At 38.4% G+C, this 23,445-nt stretch overlaps 1 protein-coding gene across 3 annotated transcripts in view; it reads left to right on the plus strand.

Moving 5' to 3' along the window:
* The window catches only part of px (plexus), a 742,022-nt gene that overhangs the window by 662,823 nt on the left and 55,754 nt on the right, over positions 1 to 23,445 (plus strand). For 2 of the 3 annotated variants that reach the window (XM_067150020.2, XM_067150022.2), the window contains exons 13-16: positions 10,024 to 11,726; positions 15,954 to 16,197; positions 16,387 to 16,611; positions 18,176 to 18,658. In XM_067150020.2, coding sequence (XP_067006121.2) covers positions 10,024 to 11,726; positions 15,954 to 16,197; positions 16,387 to 16,611; positions 18,176 to 18,658 — 2,655 coding nt within the window. The remainder of the gene's footprint in view (positions 1 to 10,023; positions 11,727 to 15,953; positions 16,198 to 16,386; positions 16,612 to 18,175; positions 18,659 to 23,445) is intronic. The other variant, XM_067150021.2, reaches the window with a different exon arrangement.

The following is a 23,445-nucleotide window of genomic DNA, read 5'->3' on the forward strand; positions in this document are numbered from 1 at the left end:
AAATTTAAGCCCTTCAAGTTATTCCACCAAGTAGCGGCCTGCCCCTTCAACCGCGGTGTGATGAGTTGAACGAAGATGTCCTCTGGTAGATTAGTCCATCCTAGTAGACTGACGGATCCCTCAATGAAGCTGCTTCTTCCTTTATTCATGGGGTCTCTTTAAAAGGCTCCTTCACAGAGTTGCAGGTGCTTCTTATTGAGTCTTCTCAGATGTTTCTTCTCTCTTCACATGGTAATCCCAGTGTGGAGATTCTGATTCTTCCCAGCGCCTCACATTCAAAGAGTATGTGTTCAGCTGATTCTTCTGCATCGTTACATTTCCTACATACATTGTCTCTTATTACTCCAATTATATGTAGGTGCTTTTTAAGATGGCAGTGTCCAGTCAGCAGTCCTACTAGCCATCCAATATTTTCTCTGCCGAGTTCCAGCAGTTCCCTAGTATGCATCTTGTTTGGGCTCTTTATTAGTTCTTTTGCAAGCCTGCATCCTGGAGCATTTTTCCAGTTTCCCATTTGTTTCTTTTGTACCCATTTACCTATGTAAAGTTCGGCTTGTCTATAAGAGATCCCACATACTGGTTCTCGGCCCACAAAAGGTGTTTCTGACCCTCTTCTTGCCACTTTATCTGCTTTTTCATTACCTTTTATGCCTGCATGCCCAGGTACTAGTGATGGGTCGTTCATGAACGAACTGACTCTTTTGAACAACTCATTGGAGAGAGCTAGCTCTCTCATTGAGAGTCAACTCTTGTAAGAGCTAGCTCCCATCTTGCTCCTTGAGAGCTAGTCGTTCAATTACGAGTCGACTCTTGTAGAGCTAGCTCCCTCCTTACTCCTTGAGAGCTAGTACGAGCCAGCTCTTATCAACTGCGACTCCAAGAAAGAGCTAGCTCGTCACATCGACTCTCGTTCATTTCTAACCAATACCATGCTTCAGATAATCACGTGACATATAGTAGTTGCTTTCTTTTTTATAGGCTGCCCAGTCTAGCCCTCTTCCCACACTCAGTCAGTGCTCTGCGGTACTCTGAGTGCAGAGGTTGTGGTCTGTCTGCTAGGTACGTTTTTGTGCCATAGTTCTGGCAACTTGCTACATAACGAAGCAATGAAATGAAATAAACAACATGTTATTGAGCAATATTTACCAGTTCACTTCCTGCATGTACTTATAATCTATGAAGGATGTAGGGCCTAGTATAGATCCAGTAGGTTCAGAGCAAATAAACGACAGCAAGTTCCGATTAACTATCCTCAACTAAGCATGAACAAACAGTCACTATCCAGAATACTGAATATACCACTCGGCAAGTAGAAACGGCATAGTTTTATTTTGTCTGAAATAATTAAGAAATACTCTGACAAATCCTCACCTGTTTCTTAAATGCGGTCGTAGTTATGAATCAACATATTGCCAAAATCTTTTGGTTTTACGGTACAGTGGATAAAATAATATACTGTAGTTTTAAATTGAATTAAGGGAAATAGAAAATAATGCTAGGACTTTAAAATATAGGCCAAATAACTCATGCCAAAGTGTATACCGCAGTACATTTTCAAATAATTATTTATTAACGTGCAGTTGTGTATGGAGTCCAACTCTTTAGTTGGATAGTCAGCATTGAGGCTTTCGGTACAGAGGGTCCCGGATTCGATTCTCGACCAAGACGGGAATTTAATTCTTCTGGCTCGGGAACTGGGTGTTTGTGTTTGTGCCAACGCTTTCCTCTTCATATTCAGACAACACACCATAATACCAACCACCATAGAAACACGCAATATTGATTACATTCCTCCGCATAAGGTTAGCGTGAGGAAGGACATCTGTCCGTAAAACAGGGCCAGCTGGGCTGAGTGACTCAGACCGTTGAGGTGCTGGCCTACTGATACCAACTTGGCAGGTTCGATCCTGGGTCATTCCCGTGGTATTTGAAGGTGCTCGAATACGTCAACCTCGTGTCGGTAGATTTACTGTCACGTAAAAGAACCCCTGTGGGGCTAAATTCCGTCACTTTGGTGTCTCCGAAAACCGTAAAAGTAGTTGGCGGGGCGTAAAGCCAATAACATTATTATTTATTATAAAACAGGGCCAAATCCACATTTGCGGAACAGTTCGCACCCACGACCCCACAAGTGTGGGAAAAGTGGTAGAAGGAAAAGTAGGTAGTGTAATTGTGTACGGCATGCCAATATATTGAACATATACGTCTCAAACGATGTAATCGTTCTTGAAAAAAAATAGAAGAGAGTGTGACCATACTGTACGCAAAAAAAGGCAAAATGCTATGCGTACTGTAGTATACTTGGTTATATGTACATTTGTGCTGATAGTAGTTTCATTATTTTCGTTAAAGATAGCGTTTAATCAGTTATGTTTCCTACGCTGCATTATTGAATGAAAGAATCTGTTGTTCCAACACGGAGAGTCAAGCAAGAAACTTTCTGTAGCTCCAGTCGAAAGAGGATATTTTGAAGACGTGTATTGAGTGAACTGTAAACTACGTGAACAGGAACAGAGATTCTTCTTATGCTCATCTAGACTGCTGGGGTCGAATGGAAGTATTGCCAATATCTCGAACATACATCCCGTACGATGCATTCAATCTTGACAGACATCATTTGAAGGAGAATGGAACTTCGGCAAGGTAGTATTAGATGTCATCAATTAACACTCTATATTTGTGATACATTTCTTCGTTACCGTATATAAAACTTTATCATTGGATTAATTGCTAATGTTGCCAGCAGGGTGTATATATTGTTCGTTTGTTTTATTCCAAGAGTAGCGTGCCAAAATGGGCATTGTGTTGCCATCTGTTGTGGGAAAGGTGAACTACCTCGCACCATCTCGCTCCTTAAAATAAAAACGGGTCATGATTAATCGAGAAAATATAGAATGACACTATTTTGGCCTTTTATGAATAAATAACTCATGCCCTAGTATATACCATAGTAACTTACATCCCATTACATTTTTAAACAATTATTTATTAACGTGTAAGTATTTCCAATATCATGAACATACGTCTCGTTACAGTCTTGAAAGGCATCATTTTAAGAAGAAAGGAACATAGGCAAAGTAATATTAGGTGTTATCCATTAATACTGCATATTTGTGATACGTTTCTTCGTTACTGTATATAAAGCTTTATCGTTAGATTAATTGCCAATGTTGCCAGGAGTGCATATTAGTTGTTCATTTGTTTTATTTCAAGAGTAGCTTTCTAAACTGGACATTGTGTTGCCGTCTGTTGTGGGAAATGTTAACTATTTGAGCTATATCGTTCGTTCCCGGAAGTCATAAAGAGCCATCTGCCCTAAACCGGATGAACGAACGAACCTGGAGCGGAGAGCGGCCTCTAAGTTCCTCGGCTTGCTCCTACTTTCCCGCTCCCATGAGTCGACTCTTTTGAACAACTCTCAGGAGCGGGAGCGAATGAGCTAGCTCCCTCAAAAGAGCTAGTTTGACCCATCACTACCAGGTACCCATATTATTTAACAACATTGTACTCTGAGAGTTTCAGGAGAAGTGTATGACAATACCAAAAAATTTTGGATGTAACCCGGACAGCTTCAAGTGCCTGAATGGCTGCTTGGCTATCTCTAAATATGAAAATGTTCTTATCTCTGTAGTTCATTTTCAGGTTTTCCTCGAGGCATATTTTGATGGCTATCATTTCAGTTTGGAATACTGTAGTGTGTCTGCCTAGACTGTTTGGATTGATCTCTCAGGTCTTTCCTCGTTGATCCCTCCTCCTGTTCCCTACAGTCCTTGAGCCATCTGTCCTCTACACAGTATCTTCCCTACCAGTTTTCCATCTGTTAATGTCCCACTCTTCCTTTTTTATTATCTGGGTCTCAAATGGTTTCTCAAAGATACACTTTGGAATCATATGATCAGCTGGCGTGTGTAAAACTTCCCGTTATTACTCTTTTAATTTAACCGCGTCTTCAGTGATTTCTTCTTGCCGTTCGTCGGAAGATTTCTTGAGTTGTTTTATGGACATATTTTCTAGTATCACTTACATTTTGTTCTGATTCGCACTTACACTCGTATTCACTCGAAAATTATTCTTACGTTCCGTCATGGTTACCAGTGATGTATTCACAAAGAAGCACACACACACACACACAATGCTCTTAGTTGTGTGCACTTCTTATTTACGAACTATATATGTATGTTATATTCACATCAATAAACCACCATTTTGAACAGCTGCCTTCTACCAAGAATCAGAAGAAGACTGCAACAGATGCATGTCTACTACCAACCCAATAAAACCAATTCACATACTTGACTTCAAATACTCCGCTAACACAACTTCAACACAAGTCTCATCAAAACAACTCGACTCTACTCCCAAGACTGCATCTTTATATACATTGCCTGGCCATGCTTCCAGAATAATATGATACAACATATTTTCTCGTAAATTCAAGAGTCTCCAATTGCCTAATTACAAAGTAAGGGAGTTTCTACATAATTCTAGTTGCCCCTAGCGTTGTTCTGGACTTATTACAGTGTGTTACACAATATTGCAGTGGATTGTATGTCATAGATACAGGTAATAGATTAGGCTATATACTATTAATTATGTGTTCTTACATTAAATAAACTCATATTAATATACTGTATATATAGTAGATGTTTCATGACATAACCTCACAAATAATACAATCATGATTTATACCAAATAAAGTCCGGACATAACTACATAATTAATAATAATAATGATAATAATAAATGTAAACACTTCATAGCCATACCTCACAAGTAATAATAATAATAATAATAATAATAATAATAATAATAATAATAATAATAATAATTCGAGCTTGATATTTGCATTATTTACCCGTAGGTTAAAGAATATTGTTTCCAAGTTATATTAGTCTATTACACTTGCTTATATACAGATGCAATTACTGCTTTGATTCAATAGAGGATACGTTACTCTAATTCAATGCTAATCCTGTTGCTATATGAAGCCATTTCATTCCAGCCTTCTTACTATTTTTTGCCAGTTCGAGCCTGATTCCAACTATTCCCTTTGCCTTATGACAATGCTGTTTATTTACTGACCCCTCTACTTCCTCAGTACAACTTCATTGCCTTCAGTGTTTTACATTGAGAAAATTTTTAATATTTTCCTTCCATCTGTCGAGTGATTACCTGGGATTTTTAGTGAGTTCACCTGTTTTACCCTAAACGCTGTTTATTTCCCTTTTCTCTCTCTTCCAAAGATTGTATATGACAGTCCAGAAATGTTCCCCTGCAGCATGATCTGGCCTTTCCAGATTATTTCTAATATCTTTCCTTAATTAATTTTTGGACGTAGCAATGTTTCTTTCATCTTTGTACAGTTGTCTGTCTAAATGTCATAGGTCATGATAACTGAGTGATATGATCTCTAGCTTTCTGCTGAGGTGGCAGTGGTTCAAATCCTGGCCAATGCTGGATGGATTTTTTAAGTGAAAAGTTATGTCTCGTAGTTCAGTATCCAAGTAGAAATCGGAGTATGCATGGTTATGATCATGGTATCAACAGTTAGTTGTGCCATGCTTACCTTTAGAAAAAAAATTCTATGTCGTTCCTGATGCAGCCATTTCTAATATGCCCTCTTTTAACACGTTCAGTACCTGCTTCTGAGCGGGACACTTGAATGCCTGGACCAGCCATTTTCATGCCTGGCCCTCTTGACATGCATTACTTAATACAATTTACAATTACTCCTAAACTATAAATGTTAGAAAAATGATTCTTTATGCTTACCTCTAGTAAACATTTAGGGTGTGATATCTGGTGTCTCAGGTTTCAAAATACGTCTAATTTTATACAACCTATCTGTACTTTTGGCATAATGATTACTGTCACCGAAGTGAAGAAATGAAAGAATATGAAGGAAGCGTATTCGGAACATTGTAATAGAAAATATCGGAGTATGAAGAACAGGGTCTTTGGTCCAGTACATTTTTATATCAGGATTTTGGACTAATCGGTTTCCACGATTGCATGATCAGTTTCTTTGTGAAAGGCCGGGGCACCACACTTATCACTTGACTCGCGTATAGATTGGTCTGCTCACACACATACTGATAAAATTCATCATTCATGAAACTCACGTAACTCAAAATATCCTGCTTATTTTCTATTTGAACGTTTATACCTGAATTATCTGTAAATGGTGGAACAGGTAGACAATAACTAGGATGATATGTATCAGGCACTTCACTTTTCTCTATAGGCCTATCGGATTCGGAAATCGGAATTTCCTCGTCACTCTCACTTTCACTATCTAAGTCTATTTCAGGAATAAGTTCATCACCAGAATAATCGTTGTGAAATATCTAATAATTAATCTTCCGTAAGAAACTTTATTTTATAAGCCATAATACTACACTTGGTAAGAACGACACGCACTGCATTGGAATCTCAAGTACCGTCTTGACGCGCGAGGAAGTGCTGAGATATTCCCGCTAAAACAGCTGAGCCCACTCAACGCGAGGGTTATCTCAAAAAAGCTCAACCAACTTCCTGCTACAACCAGTAACGCTGATTAAGGTGTAAGAATGCATAGATGATGAATATAAACAGCATTGCTTCGCGCGGAACATTAAACGTCTTATGCCGTCCACGGTCCGCAATGAGTTAATATATACAAGCTGTGCTGGCTTCCTCTTTCTATGAAAATATGCACTTTTTCCTATCTTTACTTACTGTTGTTGCGAGGTAATCCTTAGTTTTTTGTTTGTTTTTTATGAAATACTTCCTCATGCAGAGGCTGCCTTACGACAAGGTATCCTTTTACATTAATTTTTAGGGAAAAAAATAGATATACCGTATTTGCTCGCATATAATTAGCACTTTTTTGACAAAAAAATAAGTGTGAACATTTTCAGTGCATGATATATGTGGGGATTTGTGTGCAAAAGATCGTATTTCCAAAAGAAAAGAAAATGTAAAATTTGCATTAGGCTATTGAAATAAGACAACTGGCATACTTACCCTATTCATTGTCACTTCCTTCAGTCTCCGAGCTATTCTCGCGTGCATCATTCTGGTCACCATCCCATATTTCATCATCCTGACTTCAATCCAATGCATTTACGATGCCCGTCTTCAAGAAACTCTTCACATTAACGTCTGTAGACACCATAACCCATGCCCTCAAAACCCAATCGCACACAATTTCAACTAACGGCGTTTTTATTTTGCCTGCTGGTGTCAGCTCATGCTCCCCTCCTGCCATCCATTCGGCATACAATTTACGTATGTTATCGTTGAAGGACTAGTTGATGGAAACACCTAAGGGCTGTAGACAATGTTTGAGTTGACCAGGAATTACAACGAGATCAGTTTTAATTTCCTGAAGACGTTTCGTCGTGTCTTCCACCAAGTGTCCGCGGAAACTGTCCGACACTAGCATTGCTGGGCGTAGGAGCTGTGCTCCTGGCCGTGCTCCCCACACCGTACAGACCCAGTCCTAGGCGAAAGCTGTATCCATCTATCCTTTCTCTTGAACCCAAACATGAATGCCTTTGGGAAACTTCGCTTTCGGCGCTGTTTCTCTTTTGAAAATAACGTATGGTGGCAATTTTCTTCCATCTATGATTATTGCTAGCGTGACAGAGCAACGCTGTTTTTCACACCCATTTGTATGTACAAGCACGCTAGATTCTCCCTTCTTGTTGATAGTTGTGTTGCATGGCATGTCGAAGTTTATTGGGGTTTGATCTTCATTGATAATTTGAGATAAGAGGTAATGGTATTTTATTAAATGTTAAACAATTAATTTATTGAAACCACCTATTCAATACCAGTTAAGTCTTTAGGACTATAATACTGTCATTATATTAAGTTTGTGTATGGTACATGTTTCGCCTGTCATTGCAGGCATCATCAGGTATGAAATCTATCTCCAAGTCAGAGCTCTGAGTGGATGCTATACTACGATTATTCATAAATCAATTTTTTATATAACAATCTGCACTGAAGTACAAGACATTAGGTCATACTGGAGTGAACAAGCTGTTCCATGTCTTAAAGTTCTAATGTGACGTCCATCTCGTGTTCACATCCATTGGAAATAATACCGTATTTACGCGAATAATCCCCGCCACCGAATAATCCCCGCACCCTAAATTTAGGAAGGCTGATTTTGAAAAAATAATGCCAACATTGACGCAAATAAAACCCGCGTCCCAATTTCGTGCCCCAAATTTTTTTAAAAAATGTCGGGTATTATTCGCGTAAATACGGTATTAACTGTCAACAATCATAATGCCGGTAATGAGAACGGCATGATACAAGTGGGTTTAAAACATCTGTGCATTTTTACAACCTATTAGGAGATTAACTTGTTCTAAAACTATTCTTAAAAACTAATTTTTTTACACAATTTACAATAATATATTTAACATATGGTACAATTTGGAAATGAACTGGTCGATCTTGTCTTAAAGTTCCAATGGGACGTTCTACTCATGTCCACGTCGAATGGAGATAATGCCGATACTGAGATGGCAATTGTAGTCTATTTAGATCATATTTAAACATTTCTTTTTCCATTTGTAGGAGATCAGGCACGTTCAGCTTATATGGTTTTTGGGATGGACTAAATATTCTATAGATCGACATCACTTCCTTGAAGATAGAGAATCAATATTAAAATGGAGTGCCAGCTGGATGGCAATAATGCTAGTAGAGAGCTTGATTGAGTTTAATTAAATAACCCCATATAAACATTCCGTATGTTGTTTATATTGTGAAGCTTTTGAAGTTATTCCGTGTAAGCCTGAAGAGGAGTTCAACTGGATTCTGGATGTAAGTGTGCAGCTAGTGGGTGTGTTGAAATGTGTGGAATAAAACGTAAAAGTGTGTGAGTGCTATATTTAGGATGTTTTGTTTGTGGATTTAATATAGCATCCTTGCCATCCAGCTGGCATTGCTTCTCATTGCTGCATGATGATGATCATAATGTTCCATAATAAATACTAGTGCTAGAACATTTCAGTTATGCCTAATTTCCAGATTATTCACATTTAATATAATATGTAAAAGAAAGGAGAGGGCTACTTATTACTAGTATTATTATATGTGTATACCATCTTATGTTTATATCCGAACTGATATATCCATCTCCGGTTAGTATGATAAATTTGAAGTCATTTCATTAAAGGTCTGGATATTGTTACAGGAACACTGAATAAATTTGTGTATAATCGGTGATAACGTTTGTATTTTTATGAGTGAGGTTGAATTATTCACTTAATATGTGATTTACATTATTTATTTATTTATTTTTTACATTTTTCAGTACATTCCCTTGTTAAATCCTCTGAATGTGAGGTTAGATGAAGTGTGGCTTACAATTCATTGGCTCCTTCTCTTAACACAGAAAATTAGAGACCATGAACTGTTGATTTCTTCAATGATAAGTACAGTAGTTATTATCATTAATAACTCTAATGCATAATTTTCTAAGTATTTACATTTGCTTCAACATATATATTTCATTGAAAGCTTTAAAATACTAAAAGTGGTCTCAGAATTTAAAAAACTCTTACATTGTGGAAACCTGTAGAAAAACGTTCTTAAATTATTAAATATCATTGTCACTTTATTATTTTCCCTTCTTGGATTTTAACTTATATAGATCTGATCATATAATAATATTGTGGCCTAAATTTCTATAATGGGCATGGTGGCAAGTGGCTTAGACCCTGACTTCTCACGAAAGTGGCTATGGATTGAATCCCAGCCAATACACATGTTACTTTAGAAATGTAAAATCCCTTTCTTGTAGTTTGGATTCCACAAAAAGTTTGAGGTTATGTGGCTATGATTATAATATCAACAGTCTCATAAAACTCAGGCATGCATGCTTACTACATTACACCTTTATGATCATTAAAACTTCTTCAGAGATGTGTCACTTTTTTTTTTTTTACACGAGTTTTACTGTACAGCTTCAAAACTGGTTGCTTCGGGCCTCACCACGGTCTTGGTATGTCTTTTGTTTCAGCTAGGAAGGCGCCCATAACGGGAGTGCGGGATAGCAGTAGAAAGGAAGTGGAGCCAACGCATACTTCCTCCCGCCCATCACACCCTCCTCCTCTTATTGCCCCTGGCTCAATTCCTACTCCCACTGCTGTTACTTTGCCTCCTCCACTGCACCCTATTCCCAACCCTCCTCTAGACTCTGAAATCCATCAGCATTCTAGTAAGAATTCATTGATGCAGCAGTCCCCATCATCTCAAATCAGTGGAATTCCTAGGCTCCCTTATCCACCCAGTATCCCTCACATTCCTTCCCATCACCCTCACCCTTCCACTCCTCCATCTCATCATTCTCATACTCCCACCCCTCCTTCATTAGCTCCTCCTCACAGATTAACTTCTACACCCCCTCACCAGTCATCCTCGCATCTTCCACACATTTCCACATCTCCCCATGCTTCTACCTCTCCACATCTTCACCCACAGCACACAGTCACCTCATCCTCTTCACCTCACATTCCTCATCACTCCCAATCTCACTCTTCGTATTACACTTCTAGTCAGCACTCATTACCACATCAGCGTACAAACAGCATGACTTCCTCAGTGTCGGCAGTAAAGAACAATAAAGAACCGGCTTTTGTTAGGCCATTTGAAGATAATTTTCCGCAGCAGCATGTTAGTAGTAGACGCTCACCTGTTGTGACAGCTGCACCTTCGTGTGGTGCTCTATCATCTGCAAAAGAACGCGTAGCTTCTGAGAGCATGCATGTTTCGCTTGCAAATGAATGTGTTACGAACAGTGTAGTTTCCAGTTCTAAGAGTCATCATGTGCATCACCATTCAATTTCTTCATCGATAACTAGTGTGGTGCAGTCTAGTTCTACATCAGGTGCAGTGAACAATAATAGAAATTCAAGTGTACGAGAAGAAGTATTGATGCCGTCAAGGACGACAACAGTGTATTCTGGTTGTAAAGATACTAGCAGCTTTGTGCCTGCAAACAGTGATTGTGTTATACAGAAAGTAGCTATCCCGTCAAGAAATCAACATGTTTTAACACATGATGGTCAGCAGAGCCCTCAAGTTAATGTTACTCTTAATTCACAGTTATCAGGCCCAACAAACTTACCGGCTACATCACAATCATTCCAGCCCGCAAATCAAGTTCCTCATCAGACGTCTGTGTTACAGCCACTTCAGTGTCAGCCTGTACAAGCAACAGGGTGCAGTTCTCCAATAGTACATGTGAATCAAGGATATCACCCTCCTCATGTAGGTCAGGACCATGGTGGAATAAGAACCCAAACTAACCAGCCTGGAACCTTTCATAGTCATGTACCATTGCAGGTGAATACTACTGTTTCATATAATCATTCTCAAGCTTCAGTGTCTGCTTTGCAGCCAACTTACTCTTCAACTGTTCATACATCTCCTATTCAGCATGTTGCAAGTCGGGACCATGTTCAAGCATCGTCTAACCAGCAAACAACTCTCTCACCTGCTGCCAGCAGCCAGCTATCAGTTCAGGTGCCGTTACCAGTGAACAGAGAACAGCCTGGTAATCACTCGGGTGTCCAGACACCAGTAGTTGTTAATCCTCAGCCGGCAGTACTGAATGTACCAGATGCAGCAAAGGTTTTAGCAGCAGTATCATCCAAAGAAGGAACTGGGGCTATGTCTGTGTGGGACTACCACTACCTCAGCAGGACCATCTCCAGCCAGCGGGTAAGTTAATCTTTTATTTATATTTTGGTCTGAAGAAATTGAGATGGAAAAGAGAGGTCATGTTAGACACATTAATTGTAGAAATTCATAGGAATGTACTTCCAAAGTCTTGTATTCATAGACAAGGGCCATGAACAAGCTGGGAAGCTAAAGTTAAGTGGTTCAGTTCAAAGCCATGACAGCCATCAATAGTCATTTTGGATGATATATTTCCCTAGGTTTATGCACACTTTTGGTGAATGGTGAGAGTGTCATCATGGGCTTATTATACCCTTATAAATAATAGTAGAAATTTGTTGTCAGATTTTGATTAATAGTCATTGGGTTTGCAGCTGTAAGAATAATTTAGTTCTGTTTACTGATGGATCAAGAAGTACCGAGCTCGATAGCTGCAGTCGCTTAAGTGCGGACAGTATCTAGTATTCGGGAGACAGTAGGTTCGAACCCCACTGTCGGCAGCTCTGAAGATGGTTTTCCGTGGTTTCCCATTTTACACCAGGCAAATGCTGGGGCTGTACCTTAATTAAGGCCACGGCCGCTTCCTTCCAACTCCTAGCTCTTTCCCGTTCCATCGTCGCCATAAGGCCTATCTGTGTCGGTGCGATGTAAAGCAACTAGCATAAAAATTTTTTTTTTTTAAAGGATCAAGAAGTTTTGGTAAATTACAGGAGTTTCACATAATGCAAACATGTCAGACTAGGTAAAAACAGAAGAATAGAAGAGTTGTTACAAGGGAGATTTAAACTTGTCTTCATGCCAGTAGGGAGTAGAAAAAAGATGTAAAAAATGTTGGAATTAAGAGGATATCTGTTTAGCATTTTCCCAGTCTTAAACCAACCTAATCAAGTGCCTTACCTGGACCTGGATATTGGCGACCTAGTCAAAACCCATAGCTAGGTCAATAGCCACTGATCAGCAGTCTGAGCTGAAGTTCACTTGCAGGAGAGTAGCCAGGTCCTTTCCGCTCCTCCTCTAGCCAACAGTTCATGGCTTCCCATCCAAATGTGCCACCATGCCCAATGTTACTTAACATCGGAAGTCTCATGGGTTCAAGTGTTTCAACATTGCTGTGCCATTGGCTCCCAGACTTAGAAGGATGTTTTAATTGTCTTGTAATTTCTCATGAGAAGCATTTTGCTGTTTGTATTCTATATATATCTAAGACATCTTCTGTTAAAGTAATAATAGCTTCATAGATATTAAACACTTTTCATTTAATTCTAAAGAGATGTAGGGAGTTCCTTCGTGATTTAAAAAAAAAAATCGTTCAACGATTCTAAACTTTGTATTCAGTGTTTTCATAATTTCATAAAAGCCACTTCCAGACCCTGTAGTGGCCAAGTGAGCTGTTGGGATGTAGATTTGCTCTCTTTATGTAGTTACGTGTATCAGGTAGTCTCTTGAACCATTTTCCATTGTGTTACTGTGTGTAATCCATTTTCTCAACTATTATCTGCTTCTGCTCTTAGTAAGTGTTCAAATTATCATAGCCAGCTTCGGTGCGTTTCATTTTTGGCACAATATCAAACTGTTTTCTTCTGTCTAGTTGGGAATACAGTTCCATTTAGTGTTGCTGGCTGATCATCTCTACATTTTTGTTTCCATAACACATGGTGGCTAACATTTGCCGCCATGTTGTATCAGGACTGATGATGGTGCGATGGTTCTACAGGGCGAAACATTAAAATTACCCCATGCCAGTAAGTTCTCTCTCACATCCTGTAGACAAGCATTGTAGTGTGGGATGATATTCCGATTCACTCTCTGCAATTCAGCCTCAAGAATCTTCAAAGTTTTTGTGCGAATTGCATTTAAAAATCTACAGCTATTTTCATACGCTGCTCAGCACTTAATTCAGAAGCCATGAAATGCACTAAACCAATCAATTACCAGTGTATAAGAAGCAATCATGGTGCACAGAAGCTTATCGCAGGCTAGCTGAGACCATGACATCACTGGACAAACGATATGGATCAGCGGGGCTATTGGATCATCTACTTATCCAGACATGGCACAGGCAATAACCAGCAACTCCACTAAGGCTTACACTGTACAATTTCAGGTGGTTTATCATTTGGCCCTCGCAGGCAACACCCGTCGTCATTCGCCCTTTCTTCCAGAGTGCATTAATCCTTGCATTCATCTCTTCAGTAGGTTGGACGTCGTCATGAGTTGTAATCCAAGAATTTCTGACCATCAGCACATTCCATATCTGGTTTTGGTGACTATCGCTATGTAATCCTAGAACTGCAGACGTTTTTCTCGAAGACGGTGCAGTGTTTCGTCAAGCGTGATCTTCTTTCTGAGAAACTGTGTCTATCTTCTGCCGTATGTTTATAAGTGGGTACTAGATGGCACTAGTACAGATACCAGCTGAATACTGATACTTTCATCTTCACTTTCAAAAGTCTTCGAGAAACAAGCAACGGTCTGGAGAATTTTATTTAGCTGTAGAAGTGAAAGTACTTTCAATTGTTTTTAGAATCAAGATGACAGCCCACGTTGGTGATGATTCAGAAATTGAGCGCTTGATTTTCAAAGACATTAGTGACAGTGATTATTGTGTTAATTCCGACTAGGAAATTATTCCCGAAAGTAGCAAAATTGACTGCAAAGTAAAAGGTGCCTCGGAAGTAATGGGAAATTCTGATAACCTGAATGATGTTCAAGTCGGTGTAGGTGATGTTATTTTTTGGCAGTACGTCAATATTTGAAAAAACTAGTGAAGGAGTAAGTGTGAGCTGGACTGACAGAGACCCGCAAGGAAGTAATTATCCAGGTCAAGATGTACCATTTGCTGTTCATCAGTCTGTGCCTATGAACATGCCTCCCCATAATTCAGCCCCCATTTTGTGAAAAGAACTCAAAATCCGTTTTGTTCATAAATTGTGCTTTACATAGTATTTGAAATGAAAAGTGGAGAACTGTTGGAGAATATATAAGAACATACTTGTGTGTTTCAGAATACCATGTTTCAGGAATAAATTATCTATCAGAAATTTTTTTTAGAGCAAAATATTTCAACAATTTCCTTTGTTCTAAACATTTTATAATTGTTCTTTTACGATAGAAATCATGACAATAGTTTTTGTTATTTCTGCCATCTCCATGTAGATGAGTGTATAAATATGGATTTATTATCATCCTTTGACATAATACCTTTCTTACCAATCTGCTGGAAGGCAAGTTCACGGGAAAGGCCGAAGAAAAACGTTCTTCAAGACTTGGCACAGAGTCTTCTTTATTGTTCCTATTATGAAATGAAATGAGGGGCTGGGGGCAGAGAACATTGGTTGCATAGACAAGGCATGCCTCTACACCAGATGATGATGATGATGATGATGATGATGATGATGACTTTATTTTCATGCAGCAGTTCTAGGGTTAAGTACACTTCCGATAAAGAGAAATTGCTAGGTTGCCTTTACAAAGAGAATGGTGTGCTAGAGAGAGGGGGGAGAGAGACAGAGATACCCCCTCTGGTAAGTCATGAACTGTGTAGTGTTTGATGGGCATGTAACCTTGAAGAAGCCTCATGAAAAAGATGGGAGTGCATCTCTCCCACCAGCTACAACTACAGTATTCTTAACTTATCTTACATAAGCTGATGATGGACTTCGTAATTGAAGAAATTGAACCGTACACACTTTCTTCATTGTATAAACCTCCAGACATTGAATTTAACGATAATTTACCAATAATTCACTCATATATCTTTCAGCTTTCATAGTATAGTGATAGGTGTACGACCATCATGATGAAACGAAGAGGTATTTAAATTTCTGGCAGAAATGAAGAACTTATTTCGTACTTGAATATGAATTTCCCATTCCCTTCCAGAGTACAAGATGACCTTCTAATTATTGCTATTACCTAATATTTGCTAGAAATCAGTAGCTCCTCTGAGAATGAGTTCTAGGATTACAGCATCATGAAGTTGAAAGTTAGTGAAGATTAGCCATATTGATTGCATTGTTGTTGTGTTTTTTTTCAGCTATAGTGTTCTTTAATAATTAAATGTAAGTGATTTTTGAAAAATCACAAAGATCTTTAAATGTTTGGTTTAAGGAGAAACTCGTAAGGAATTAGAATTGTCATTGAAGATTTTATTCCTATATTTTGTTCTTTATAGTCCGATCTGTAAATAAACGCCGTTTTCCTTGTATTTAGGAGAGATTATGGTGAGATACTAATTCAAATTCTAAGACTTTTTTTTTTAAATGGCAGACTGTCGAAAATGAACCTACACCTGCTGGAGTGTTGAGCAAGTTGGATGTTGCTGAACGTCGACGTAGGGAGAGGAGGAAGGCTTCCAACAACCAGTGTCCCACATCAGATTCTGATAGCGAAGAGAATGATGCTCTACTGTCAGTCTGGCTTACAAAAGGACCTCCATCCAAATTGGATGCATCTCCTCAAAAGATCAAATTCTTAGGCTTACTTGGACTTATTACTTTGAGAAAAAGAAATGGTAAGTTTACAATTACAACAAAAAAAGAGAAAATGACATCAGGCTTTAAACACCTCCATTTTTGCTCTTTATTTCCTCAGTTCTCTACTTTCTATCATTTGAAATAGGTACCCAGTACCTCGTTTTATCCACTTAGCAGCAGTGAAGTTCAGCATGATTTTAAGTTAATGAAGTAAATGTTCCTTTCAGAATTGGAGTTGCGTAAGCTGGAGAGAAGACTTTTACACAATCCTTCCATCCTTAGCAACATTGAAGAGTTACCCTCACCAGAAGAGAGCAGTCCTTCAGAACCACTCAGTTTACCTACACCTCATGAATCTCCAGACAGCTTAAGCCGTTTAGTTGACTATAAGAACAAGGTGCGATTCCTGAGAGGTTTAGGCTTGGAATCCCTATCGCGCAAGGATAGGGAAGGTAAGTCTATATATAGTATATCTTTAGATACTAGCCTACTCGAAGATTAGAAACGCAAGGTGGTAGTCACCTTTGTTGATTTTAGGAAGGTCTACGACTCCATGAACAGGCATTCGAGAAACTAGGACTATATAGGAAAATGTGAAGACCCGGACTGACACATACTCCTAGGTTAAATTCAGAGGCGAAATCTTGGAAACTTTTGAGATAAAGATGGGTCAGACAAGGTGACAGACTTTCCCTACTCCTCTTCAGCTGCATCCTTGGAAAGTTGTGAGAGAATAGCACAAAGAGCTGGCCAGCTTGCATATCCAGAGAGGGGTCTACCTGGATCACGTGAGGGAAGAGTTGACAGTAGATTGTCTGGTCTTTGCAGATGACGTGACACTGATTGCTGAGTATCTGGAAATAGCAGTGATCTGGGTCAATAGTGCTGGAAATCAAGCAGCCAAAGTGGGACTCCAAGTGTCACGGGGGAAAACAAAGTATGTGACCAATATGAAAGAGGCTAACAGAGAGAGGTCACTAGAACAGGGTGTAATCAAGTGAGTGGAGAGAGTCTGTTACCAAACAGAAAATCTTGATTGAGGAACTGGAGGTTGGAGAGTGAGAGGAATTTTAGAAATATCCTAGGCCCAGTACTTGAAGATGGGGAATACTGGATATATCACAGTTCAGAGATATTCTCCCAAATAGTCACACACTGTGCAGGAAAAAGAGAGTAGCTTTCTATGGTCATGTGGAAAGATTGTCTCCCAGTAGATTAACCAAACGCCTGTTAACCCTGTGGTAAAACAAGAAGGTCTGTACCATCTGGCTGATGGAAACTGAGGAGGACATAAAAGAACTGGGGCTGACGTATTTGAAAAATTGAGAGGCTGTGAGAAGGATCCCAAAGAAAGTCTATGGTTCACAGAAATGCCCTCTGAACAAGAAAGGTAACCCCCTGGTCAGAGGAAGGATAGAAGCTACACCAGGAGAAGATCCCAAGTAGCCCCATTCAAAGAAGTAGTAGAGTAGTAGTTGTTGTTACTTGAACTTACCCTTCCTCTCGTGTTGAGGTAATGTATTTAGAAGCAATAACTCTTGAGGATAGTTCAGTTAGCTCCTTCTCTCCCTATAATTACTGTACACTTCTCAACCCTGTTGAGTACAAAATGCCTGACTTTACTGCTGTTGTCCATGCAGGTTTATAACCTGTCTTTTCTCCTTTTCCTAAGTATTGTTCATTTTGTTTGTAATAGTTCTTGCGATTTATCTACACTACAATTCCAAGCCCACTAGGAATATTTAGATTTCTCCTTTATTTAATGGAAGATTGCAAGTTGAACACAAATTGCCCATACTCTGAGAAATGTCTTCTATTTCTACAAAAAACAGTAGCAGATATTTGTCAGCATATGCATAGTGCACACAAAATGGCAATTGAAATTTAAAGTTGATTCTCATCATTTTGTGGTGGAAAATAGGATTTGCCCTCTGCATAATAATAAGAAAATATTTCCTGACATATACTTCACAACCTAATGTGCTTTGATGAATTTAATTTTTTTTTTAATTCCAGAGGGTGAGATAATCTGGCAAACAGTTATTGCTGAACGTCTTCGAAGAAAATGCATCAACTCTGTTGTGGCTTATTGCAACAAGTCAAAACCTGAAAAAATTTCACCAGCTACTCAATCGGAGGTGCCCGAAGTGCCCTCTGAAAGTTGTCCTCTGTTGGAAGAGAGTGCCAGGTTACTAAAACTCATCCCGGACAGTCCTGATCGACTGTGGACAGCTGGTGGTCTCAAACGGCCTCTGAGCCCTCCTTCAGACAAGGTGCTGTTACTTCCAACTATGGGCCAGAATGGTACTCGTCCAGGATATCGCTTTGCAAGTATCCCACCTGCTAGTACACTGCTACTCCAGAATGGTGTTAAACGTCTAGCACCCGACCGAGAGGGAGATGGAGAACATCATCCAGACACTACAGGTTCTGAGGAGGAGAGGTTCAGGTGGCCTGGTGTTGAATTGGTGATGGAGGCATACCAAAGGTATTCTGCAGGTAAGAGATTTTATGTGATTATCATGTGTTTGTAAGATAAAGAGGCTTACATCCAAAAGATGTTATTTTGAAGAAAAAATTCCGAACTTCTCCTAATAACCTTACTGATTTTGTTGGTACTACCCAGCTTACTCTTAACAAAAAAGACTGGTGAAGGGCGCATAAAAAATTGAACTTCACACGTTTGTTGTTTTTGTATTGGTTACGAATAACCTTGGGCAATCACACCTGTACTGGGTGAAGGTTACGGACGAGGAAGTGATAGTGTTGGTGGTGATTATTATTGTTTTTAGAAGAAGTATGACTAGGCAACCATCCTCAAGGAAGTGATAGAGAGTAAAATTATAGTTATTGCCTTTCAGCTGCATCTGAATCAGGAGAAGAGCTGATAATAATGAGGATGATGATTTGCTTGCATTTATTTCCCTCATTTTATTGGTATTATCAGCAGTTTTAAACTTTTCTGAATATCCTTGCATGTAGATGTGACATCATACAGTTTGTCTAGTGTAGAGAAGTTATTACTACACATCCTTTTCAGCAAACATCATTTTAACAAATGCTGAAGTAACTTCTAATGAAAATGCAGTACACTCAGTTCCTTGATTTACCTAGTTTTGTTTCTTCAAAAAACTCATTTCCAAAGGAAAATTAATCTCAAATATTAGAATAAAGAAAAATAATACGCATCCAGTTTGTTGAGCATTTACCGTGCAGTTCCATTAGTGTTGCAGAATTTAGGTGGCAAGTAACAGCCTTTCCATTTTGATATTTCATGTCTCCAAATCACAGTGCTCATCTAGTTCATTGTGCAAGTCAGCACTGATCTGTTATAGTAACGCGCTTTGCAGTATGTTACAAACATATTGTTTTCTATGCGAGTGCTTCGCTTGTGCTCCATGATCTCGTAACTGTTTGTTATTAAATCCACAATGAGAGTATATTGCATCATATAAACTTGTATAAAATAATACCTTAGACCGAAATTTGCAGGAATAGTGCAGCTGGCAGTAAGTTTTCAGTGTCAAAGTGCATTATACAATGATAGAATGCACTTCAAGTTACCAACAAGTGTTGCAAAGCGTTTTGCAGCCCGAAAACTGATAGTTTACCGTAAGTACAAGAGGAACTTCTGGAATAAGTGATATTGCTTCATAACGATAGTAATGCTATTTCTGATGACAGGATTATTTTGAAGATACAGTAGAAGTCTGCTATAGCGAGTATGGTTTTTCCGTTACCGTACTGATATTTATGCACCCCAGCGATTATATTGCACGTGATCGATCATCTTCGATATTGTTTCGTCGCTATGTCCTCTAGCGAGTTCTCCCGTCAACATTCTTAAGTGATATCGGAGTCGATTAGTAATACCTGTTGACTGCTGTTCTGTAAAGAAAAATCAAACTGAAAGAGGGGGACATATTTTCGTAAGAAATGCTTGAATAACATGTCCGAAAGCAGTTGTGAACTAGTTAGAAATATATATATATATATAAAATAAGAGTTTTGTCTGTACATTGCTCAGAATTTGAAAAGAATGGCATTTCTGTATCGGTCATGTCCACAGTAACAAGGAAATGCACTTTTTACTTTTCCGTAATTTATGTATGTATGTATGTATGTATGTATGTATGTATGTATGTATGTATGTATGTATGTACGAGAAAACGGCTGAAGAATATTTAATGAAAATCGGTATGTAAAGTCGGGGGATGAGCCACTACAATCTAAGCTGTATATTATTTTATTCATGCTGAGTGACATGGTAGTTTAGGGGAAGGCCTAAAATTTAATTCAAAAATATTTGTATTATTAGTGGTCCTATCATAAACACTACAAAATTTAAGTTATATAGAATTAAATTTCCGATCATTTATGTCTTATACATTTTTACCGTACCGGCTATGATGCACAGATATTCATGAATTTGTATTTTTGTTGCCAAGTCCATATCAACGCCGAGCCACGAGAAAATGCGGTAACAGAATTAAATGAAAAATTGGTACATAGAGTCAGGGAATAAGAAACTACAGTTTTATTCATCCGAGATGAACTTGTAGCTTAGGGGAAGGCACCTGAAATTTAATTTTTAAATACCTACGTTATTGGTCCTATAGAAAAGTACTACATGACAAAAGTTATAGGAAACACAATTTCCGATAATTTATGTTTTATTCAGTTTTACCGCACCGACTATGATACGGGTGGTATTTCAGAGTCGGAAGAAAACTAAATGTGAAGGCCTACAATATCGAAAGCGCATAATATTGATCAACAATACATTGATCATTGTTTGTTGTGACGTGATTTATTTCTTATGCTGCCACTCAACTTCGATGGATGGGGTTACTGCTGCGTACCGAGTATAACAGCCTGACTGAATATTGGCGCAAAATATCTGGGGAGTTAGAAAACTTTCTTATTTAGCATGCCATTCCTCTGATACTCCCGGTACGTAACACACTGGTTCATCATAGTATTCCAGCTATTCTACCATAGTATTCTAGCTATTCTATCCCTACTCTGACGCGCTGTTTTGTATGAGCAGTGTGCACATGTAAGGCAGAGGCTCACTTAGTAGTAGCTAGAATTGGAATTTAGGCCTGTTCCAAATTATAGCACCACAATTCACTAAATAACTCAAAATTCAACTCTGAAAAGAGCCATTTCTTAAGAAAAGCTTCTTCCTCTTCACTTTTATTAAATTCTACATTCATTTTATTCCAAATCAGCAGTAAAAAGGGAGTTTCTCCTCTGCCTTGGAGGAACAATTTGCCTCAAGTCAGATAGATTTTTCCTCCGCCAGTGTAGTGAATTGAGATTTTCCGACTCATTGGGTACTCCTAGGAAAAAGATTAGTAAAAGGGCATAGTTTTTGCCCTGGGACTCTCCACTGTTCGACAACCCCCGCCGAATAAAGACGAAGAGTGTTCACGGATCACGCCTGTGTGCAGCTTGGTCATTCGAGCTCCGGAACTTTGGAGTGTTAGATCGGCAGTGTAGTACTGTTTGTTAAAAGTGAGAAAATCTGTGGTTTTTCATTTGTTAGATCGAGTATTTCACATGAAAGCATTGCTTTTAATTGCGCCATTACTACTGACATCATTGTAATGGCCTATGTTCATTTCAGTTGGGGAAACCATAAAGACAGTTTTTCTGAGGATGTAAAAAGGCAGGTGGAAAGTGTGTGTCTGCCATTATAATGAAAACTCCCCAGCCTGATTTTGACTGATTTTAGTCAAGCGTACCTACCATTACAATGAATACTCCCTAACCCAGTCTTCATATGAGAAAATATTTTTGGTAACTTCCCAGTCGCGTTTCTAGGGTAATGTTAAGATCTGTGCAGTATAATACAATCTTGCTGTGCAGTATAATACAATCTTGCTCACAACGTGTACACTACCTAACCTAGAATTCTGTGTACAATGTAGAATTCCGTAACAAAGCATGGGTAAATCAGCTAGTAAATACTAAAGTGAACAATCACTTAATTTTAATACTACAATGCTAATAATTTTAAAGTAATTGGTAGACAAATTATAGAATGTGATGGAAATATGATTCATATGAAGTATGATTGAAACAAAGTAAGAACGGGATACACCTCAAGATAAGGCAGAGTGCATAATTTTTTTATGGATTAGTTTTATTTTCTCGTGTGTCTTGTTAAATTTCTGAAAGTTAATTATCATATAAATTTATAGCGAGAAGGTTATCATTTCTCTACGGGCGCTTGAAATATGTTTTCATTATATATATATATATATATATATATATATATATATATATATAGTATGGTTAAGTTAGATTAGGTGACAGATGCTGTTTGAATAAGAAAACTGAAACATTTGCTGCAGAAGCCTCTGGAGAGATGCTATAATTTCTTCAGAATGGAATTTAACATACACTTTCACGTAGTATTGAATTTCGTAAAATAACAAACTAGTAAGCCGTAGTGTGGATATCATCCGCGAAAACACAAGTTTTGAACAAACTGATTGCCCTTTCATACCGATTTTAATGTGTATGGAGTTTTCTCCGACTTTTATGAAAAATTTGATAGAACGACAATTCGCTGTAGCGAGTAAACTTTACGCCGTTATGAATTCTTGCTGTAACAGACTTTTACTGTAATTGAAAACAGTTTCAAGAAAATAGGAATCCCGAACATGTTAGATGGTAGTCAAGATGATTTGCTGTGAAGGGGTGTGAGTGGTAACAGCAGCAGCAGTTCTTCCTGCACCAGAGACTGAATAGCCTGCTTGTATGCTCTTATATACGGATTTGACTGGTACTTTAGGTAATCCATGTTTATTGTGTTCAGGTGCTATTTTTAGCTCATAATGGCAAGAATATCTTTCCAATATCTGTAGGCTACTTCAAACTTGTGTGTCCAATGTACTAGATGTAAACTTACACTCTTGACAGTTCAGAAAAGACATGGCATCATACATTTACAACAAATGACAATCCATTTGAATTTTTCCTTATGGTAAAGTGTTTAATGCATGAATATTATATCGGTAGCTTTTTACTGAAGTTGGGGCTAACCCTGTCATTGTCCCAATTTAATCTTATAAACATTTTTAGCTATTAGATCGATGATAAGATTACTACACCATTAAAAATAAATTGGTACAGTACTAAAATGGCATGGCTTAACCTGGAATCTAACCTGAAATCACCTCCTGGGCATTCTAACTCTTATTCTAAATGTCTCTGTCACCCTCCCATTCATATCTTGGTCAGTGAAGGCTTATATAACACTAATTCCATTGTTG

Source organism: Anabrus simplex, chromosome 6, assembly GCF_040414725.1.
Source record: "Anabrus simplex isolate iqAnaSimp1 chromosome 6, ASM4041472v1, whole genome shotgun sequence".
Lineage (NCBI taxonomy): Eukaryota > Metazoa > Arthropoda > Insecta > Orthoptera > Tettigoniidae > Anabrus > Anabrus simplex.